General features: G+C 40.6%; 2 protein-coding genes across 2 annotated transcripts in view; both read left to right on the top strand.

The window, feature by feature from the left end:
• LOC113818539 (calcium-activated chloride channel regulator 4A) overlaps positions 1-7,500 on the top strand; it is a 92,894-nt gene that overhangs the window by 59,873 nt on the left and 25,521 nt on the right. The window lies entirely within an intron of this gene.
• Positions 1-7,500, top strand: part of LOC113818538 (calcium-activated chloride channel regulator 4A) — a 21,069-nt gene that overhangs the window by 8,011 nt on the left and 5,558 nt on the right. The window contains exons 7-14 of the mRNA XM_027370724.2: positions 495-625; positions 1,393-1,587; positions 1,921-2,056; positions 2,522-2,655; positions 3,159-3,315; positions 4,108-4,326; positions 5,525-5,641; positions 6,454-6,554. Of these exons, the coding sequence (XP_027226525.2) occupies positions 495-625; positions 1,393-1,587; positions 1,921-2,056; positions 2,522-2,655; positions 3,159-3,315; positions 4,108-4,326; positions 5,525-5,641; positions 6,454-6,554 (1,190 nt within the window). The remainder of the gene's footprint in view (positions 1-494; positions 626-1,392; positions 1,588-1,920; positions 2,057-2,521; positions 2,656-3,158; positions 3,316-4,107; positions 4,327-5,524; positions 5,642-6,453; positions 6,555-7,500) is intronic.

The following is a 7,500-nucleotide window of genomic DNA, read 5'->3' on the forward strand; positions in this document are numbered from 1 at the left end:
TGTGTGTGTGTGTGTGTGTGTGTGTGTGTGTGTGTGTGTGTGTGTGTGTGTGTGTGTGTGTGTGTGTGTGTGTGTGTGGTTTAATGAAAGTGAAAATACATTTTAAAAAAGAAAGGTATATATGGATCACGTATATCAAAATGTATTGGGAATACGTGTACGTATACTTACATACATATAAATTAGTACATGTATATACACATATATGAGCACATGCGTGCGCACACGCACAAACGCACGTGCACACATATACATACACACATACATACACATACACGCATACATGCACATACACGCATACATACACATACACGCATACATACACATACAGAAATGTATTTGACTCGCGCTTCGATCACAACTCCACCCAGAACAAAAAAGTATCGACTCTAAATATATCCCAAACACTGTAAAGCAATCCACTCTCTTACCATATTTTCCTACATTTATCACAACGATCCCTGTCCAAATCTAACATCGAGACGTCCTTCCAGATCGAGGAATTCTGCGACAGCACCACCAGGACCCCTCACGTAGCTGACGCCCCCAACAGGCACAACGACAAGTGCGCCCGAAGCTCTGTTTGGGACGTCATGGAGGCCCACGCGGATTTTACCGGCGGAGCGTGAGTTGTACCCGGAGACTGTATGTTTTGAAATGTTTTGTGTACGAAATATGGGTCTTCAGTCCGTGTAGAGCGTGAGTTGTACCCGGAGACTGTATGTTTTGAAATGTTTTGTGCACGGAATATGGGTCTTCAGTATCTGTAGAGCGTGTATTGTACTCAGAGGCTTTCATATAGGACTCTGCGCTGTTCATTTTGGAAGGTCTTGTGCACGAAATCTGCGTCTTCAGTCCGTGTAGAGCGTAAGTTGTACCACGAGACTTTCAAATCGGACGCTAAGCTGTATATGTTGGGGATGTTTTGTGTACGAAATATGGGTCTTCAAGTTCGTGTGAGCTGTTGGTGTGGAATTGCATGGGGTGTTAGAGTGATTTCTGCGAACCTACTTTTACGTAGGATAGCTTTAAATACATCGAAACAACACTGCATCTGATAATCTAGAATATGCTAGGAAGATAAACACACATAGAAATGTAGATAAATAGATAGATACGCAGAGAGAGAGAGAACGAAATACAATATACCTACGACCGAAAAAAAAACATTGAGACTGTCATAAAATCATACAATTTCCGGCCAAAAGGTGCTGTAACTACTTCTGACAGGAAGCGAATGCCTTTATATCGATCCTAAACCATCACGATAACCCATATTGGCCTTTCACAAACCTGGGCTGTATAAAGAAAAGCAAAGATGGACGTATGTATTATCAAATGGACATGTAAGAAAAACATAACAAAGGCACCCCCTCCCTTCCCCCCCATCAGGAACCCCCCCGTCAGTAGCTCCACTCCCACGAGGTTCACTGTCGTACGTCAGGAGGAGGCCAAGTTCGCCCTCGTCCTGGACTACTCGGGCAGCATGATCAGCTACAGCAGGATACAGAAGTTGCAAATGGCTGCTCGTCGGTGGATACTTCACGAGGTGTCCATGGGAAGTTCCGTGGCCATTATCAAGTTCACGTAAGTATCGGTACAGATATCTGTGGGTTGTTTTTGTTTGTTTGTTTTTTGAGCTCCTGTAACTTTTTATTTTCAAGCTCCTGTAAGTTTCAAGATCAACGAATTTGAAAAAGAAAGAAAAGAATAAATAAGCAAATTTTAAAAAATCAAATATTTAATCTCACAAAAATCAAATACATTCCCCCAAACATTCTGCAATCTTCCTAAATATTCATACAACCGAACTCCTCAGTCCTGGCCATACTTATGTCCCCATATTCACACAACTGAACTCCTCAGTCCTGACCATACTTATCTTCCTATACACATACATTCTTCCCCCTTCACCCCCAGGAGCACAGCCACGTTGGTTGCAGGACTCACTGCCATCAGCAACGATGCAACACGCCAGAATCTTGCACAGAGGATCGACAGCGCGGCAGGAGGAGGGACTTGCATCGGCTGTGGACTTCAGATGGCCATTGGGAGTGTGAGTGGCGGCTTTTGTGGTGTCTTATTAGTATTGTGGTTTGTCTAGTGACGTTCTGTATCCCGTTTCGTGTTATTTTGTGTGTTTTAAAGTGTCATGCTATGTGTCTAGTAAGTGACATTTTCTGTTTTGCCTTATTTGGTGTCATTTCATGTGTCTCATTTGTTGCTGTGTCCTGTGTTCTATTTGGTGCCATATTCTGTCTAAATGAGTGTAATTTTCTGCATTTTAGTTGATGTCCTGTTATGTCTTATTTCGTGTCATGTTTGCTTTACTTTGTGTCTTTTGTTATCTTATTTAGTGTCACTTTCACTGTTATTGTTGTCGTTTTCAGTCAGTATTCGAATATCACATTCATCATGATATCTAGTCATCAGTATCATATTTTTTTGAGTTATCACGTTCAGATTAAATAAATAGATAAAGTCCAAAATATACATACTGACTCACCATCCTCCCTCACAGGTGCTGAACGGGCAGAAAAATGCGGTGATTCTCCTCATCACCGACGGCCAAGAAAACCCGACACCGCCGCGAATGAGTGACGTAATGAATGACGTCATCGCTTCGGGTGCGAGAGTGGTCACCATCGCCTTCGGGTATTGTTGTTGTTGTTGTTACTATTGTTGTTGTTATTGTTGTTGGTGGTGGTGCTGTTAATCTTGTTCGTATAATCATTATTTTAGTAATGATCACACGTTATTAATATTGACGTTTTTATTAAATGTAAACACGCATTTTGGTTGCAATATTACTACATATCATCAGATTATATGAATGAAAAACAAGAGAGGGCGAGCGAGAGAGAGAGAGGTGGGGGGGGGGGTTAAGAGAGAACGATAGAGGGGTAAGAGAGAGGGGGGGGGTATTAAGAGAACGAGAGAGGGAGTAAGAGTGAGAGAGAGATGAAAAAATAAAATTTAGGAAGAACGAGAATCAATCCCAACCACATCAAAATACACCAAAAAATGAATAAAGATAAAAAAGTAAAATGAATAGAATAAAGAAACTAAAATAAAGAGATAAAACCCATCTATATAACCTTCATATCTAACCTCCACCCTCCCTCTCCCCCCCCTCGCCTTCCTCCTCCGTTCAAAAGGGAGAGCGCAGATGCGAAACTCGAAGAACTGGCGAAGAACACCAACGGGAAAACATTTACGGTGAAGGACACAGACAACGGCAACCAGCTGAACGACGCTTTCCTTGGCGCCTTGACCTACCAGCCGGGAGAAGTCTTGGCCGAGACTTTCATCAAGGCAAGAATCTCGTTTTTTTCCCTCTCTCTCTTTCTTTCTTTTCTTTTTCTTTTGCTTTCTTTCTTTCTTTTTTTCTTTTTTTCGTCTTCTTTTTCTTTTTCTTCTTCTGGTGCTTTTTCTTTTTCTCTTTTTTCTTCTTCTTTTTCTTTTTCTTCTTCATTTTTTTCTTCTCCTTTTTCTTTTTCTTCTTCTTCTGCTTCTGCTTCTTCTTTTAGTGCTTCATTCACACACACTTATAGAGATAAATAGGTACGTTGACAGATAGATTGTTATATTGACTGACAGACTGCCTGATAGATACATTCACGAATATATAGATAGATAGGTACAGTGTGTACACAGATAGATTGATTAATTGAATGATAAACTGATTAATCGATAGATAGACACGGTGACAGATTAATAGATTGATGGATTGATTGAAAGACTGATTTACAGATAGATTGGTAGATAGATATCCTGACTGACTGACCGATTAACTAGGAGATAGATAGATAGACGGGCAGATATGATATGTAATTACTTGATTGACTGGTAGTCTAATATATGTCATAGATCGATATGATATATTACTGACATAGAAAATACACACACACACACACACACACACACACACACACACACACACACACACACACACACACACAGACACACACACACACACACACACACACACACACACACATACACACACACACACACACACACACACACACACACACACACAGATATATATATACACACATCCTTCGCCACTGAATTTTGTCTACCTTTTCGACCTTCTCTATCTAGATCTACGAGACTGACTACCAGGGCGCCAGCAGAGTCTTCACGGAGCAGTTCACTGTAGATGCCTCTCTGGGTCGTGACCTGACCTTCAAGCTGGAGACCAAGACGGCCTCGCACGTGACCAGCCGCCCTCATCTCCTGCGTCCGGATGGCACTCAGATCGACAGTGCCACCTTTGACAGCACTTCCAACACGTATACGATCACGGTAGCAATGGCTGAGGTGAGTGGATTTTTTTCTTCTTTCTTTCTTTCTTTGTTTTTATTTAAGAGGGAGGAGGTGGGAGGAGGGTAAGAGAGAAGATGGGAGGAGGGAAAGAGAGAAAGAGAGAGGAGGAGGAGAAAAGGGGAGAGAAAAGGAGGAAATTGGGGTACAGAGGATAATAGTTCTCCTTTTTTATTTAAGAGGGAGGAGGGGAGAGTGTGAGGGAAAGAAGGAAGGTGGGAGGAGGGTAAGAGAGGAGAGCGGTTATTCTTTACATAAATACATTCATATTTACAATTTATTTACAATTGATTAATTAATAGGTGTTCTTTCAATTTCGTTTTGAAATTTCAAAAGCTATTAATGACTCTTATATAATCTAGTAACATGTTCCATAACTTGGGTCCACGTATTTCCATTTGGGGAGAGAGAAAAGGAGGAAAAGAGGTGATGATAACAGTTCTCTTTCTTTCTTTCTTTTTTGTTTTTATTTAAGAGGGAGGAAGGGAGAGTATGAGAGAAAGCAGGAAGGTGGGAGGAGGGTAAGAGAGAAGGAGGGAGGAGGGAGAAGGTAGAGAGAAAAGGAGGAAATAGGGGAAGAGAGAATTGTGAAGGAGGAAAAGAGAAGGAGAAAGGAGGGGAAAAGAGAAGGAAGGTAGAGAGAAAGGGGGGAGGGATAAAGAGAAAGGGAGGGAAAGAGAAAAGGATGAAGGAGCGAGCAGGGAGAGAGGGAGGGAAAGAGACATGGAGGAAGAAGGGATAAAGAGGAGAGAGGAGATAGAAATGGACGGAAAGAGAAAAGGCGGGAGAGGAGATAAGGTAAAAGGGAGAAATGAGGGAGAGAGGGAGGAAAAGAGAGAAAGGGGGAGGAGGGAGAGAGGCAGAGAGGAGGAGGAAGGATGGAGAGAATAAGGGAAGGAAGGTAAGAGAGAAAGGAGGGATGGAGAGTGGGGAAAAGAGGAGGAAGGAGGAGGGAGACGAAAAGGGACCGAAGAGGGAAAGAGAGGAGGAAGCAGTTAAAGAGAAAAGGAGGAAGGAGGGAAATAGGGATAGAGAAACGGAGAGGAGATGGGATAGAGAGGAGAGATAAAAGAAAAGAGAGAATGGCAGAGGAAAGGTAGAAAAAATGAAGAAGAGGTAGGGTAAAAATAATAATATTATTTCTACCACATTTCCTGGCGTTAAATCCCCACTAACGATGAAAAACGTTCCTCAGACAGGGCAGTGGTCATATAGCGTTGGACTCTCAGGCTCCACTTCAAACTCCATCAGTGTGAGTGTGTCAGCGAAGGCAAGAACTCCTAACGTGGAGCCTATTTACACCAGTGCTTGGGTAAGTGTACTAATATTTATTATCCTTTGGTGTAGTAGTATTTATTTTCCCTTTGGTGGACTATTATTTTTTTCCTTTGGGTGTTTCAGTATTTATTTTCTTTGGTGTACTTGTATTTATTTTCTTTTGGGTGTATTAGTATTTATTTTCCTTTGGTGTGTCAGTATTTATTTTCCTTTGGATGTTTCAGTATTTATTTTCCTTTAGTTGTGTCAATATTTATTTTTCTTTGGTGAAATAGTATTTATTTTCAGATGGCCTAAAGTTGAGGGTGTTAGCAGGGTATCCTGTAGTTGATATAGATTTGACATATTATTGATATATCGTAAGGGTTGTGGTATATGAATGTTTTGTTTTTGGTAATTCACTTATACTTGATTTTAAAATATATATGCTGGCATGCAGAGAAAGTCATTGAATATACGGCAAAAAAGAAGGAAAGGGGAAGAGAGAGGATAGAAAAGTCGTGAATAATCAAAGGATATACATTTCATATTAAATTGTATAATGTTGATATCTAATTAAGTGTACCCAATTTTACAGAGGATTCAGTAAGTATTACAATACATAGAGTTCCTATCCAATTACATGCACCCAATAGTAAAGCAAATAAAGGAATAGAGAGGAGAGTGGAGGAAGAGATGCAAGGAAAGAGAAAAGGCGGGAGAGAAGGACGGAAGGAAAAAGGGAGAAAGGAGGGAGAGAGGGAAGAAATAAGAGAAAGGGGGAGATATTAGAGCGAGACACCTGATTGTAAAGAATGCAAACCACAAACTCACATTGATATATCTTTAATAATATATCTTTTAAAGGCAAGTGCAGGCTCAGGATCGGTGAATGCTGCCACAAATCCTGTCATTATTTATGCTGAGGTGAAGCAAGGTAACAGTCCTGTGGTGGGAGCCCGCGTCAAGTAAGTATTACTCGTGTGTTTTTTATATGATTAGTTATGTCATTATATGTTTTAGGGTTGGATGTTGTTAGTTGTGTGCGTGTGTGTGTGTGTTTATCAGTTGTGTTTTGTGCGTGTGCGTTTGTGTATGTGTGTGAATTTTCATTAATATTTAGGATAATGTGTATCGAAATGTCTACAAGTAATGGGGAGACATTTTCTCGACGTTAAAGTTGTGATTATTTTACATTGAAAGATAGTTTATAGCTATTGATGTTTTTCACTTCTTTTGTTTTATTGTTGTTCTTTACCGTTCTCTTCTATATCAGTCTACAATAGTTACGGAAGGATAACAATAGTAAATGAAGAACGAATGCACCATTTTTTAACATTTCACAATACCACAGATTTGGAAATAGTATTACTAAGAAATCAAAATAACAGAAATTTTCAGCTAAACACACAGACAATCTTAACTTAACGGACGACACTAAAACTCACGATAGAATGATACTCACACAATAACATTACCGTGACACTATATCATGTGGATTTGATGTTCCACCGCATCAACAATACTCATATATCACATCATAGTGCTGCTGTTATGTTCATTGAGCACATATTAGCAACTGATATTCAAACCAATAAGATTTTGACATCAAAGTTGTGCATTATACTTTTAACCGTATCAATGATACTCAATATCATATCTTAACGACACATTTCGCCACATCAACAATACCAGTACCTCACAACTCAACGATACTACGCCTCCATCAGACATCATAACCCCACCGCCAGACCTCCTACACCCATGCCAATACCCACACAACCACGTCACAACATCCAGAAAACACATACACCCCCACCAAACCTTCCACCACCACCCCACACACCACGAGCACCCACACAACCGCATCACAACATCCCAACAACACTCACCCCTCCACCAGACCTCCCCTCA

This window comes from Penaeus vannamei, chromosome 18 (genome assembly GCF_042767895.1).
Source record: "Penaeus vannamei isolate JL-2024 chromosome 18, ASM4276789v1, whole genome shotgun sequence".
NCBI lineage: Eukaryota > Metazoa > Arthropoda > Malacostraca > Decapoda > Penaeidae > Penaeus > Penaeus vannamei.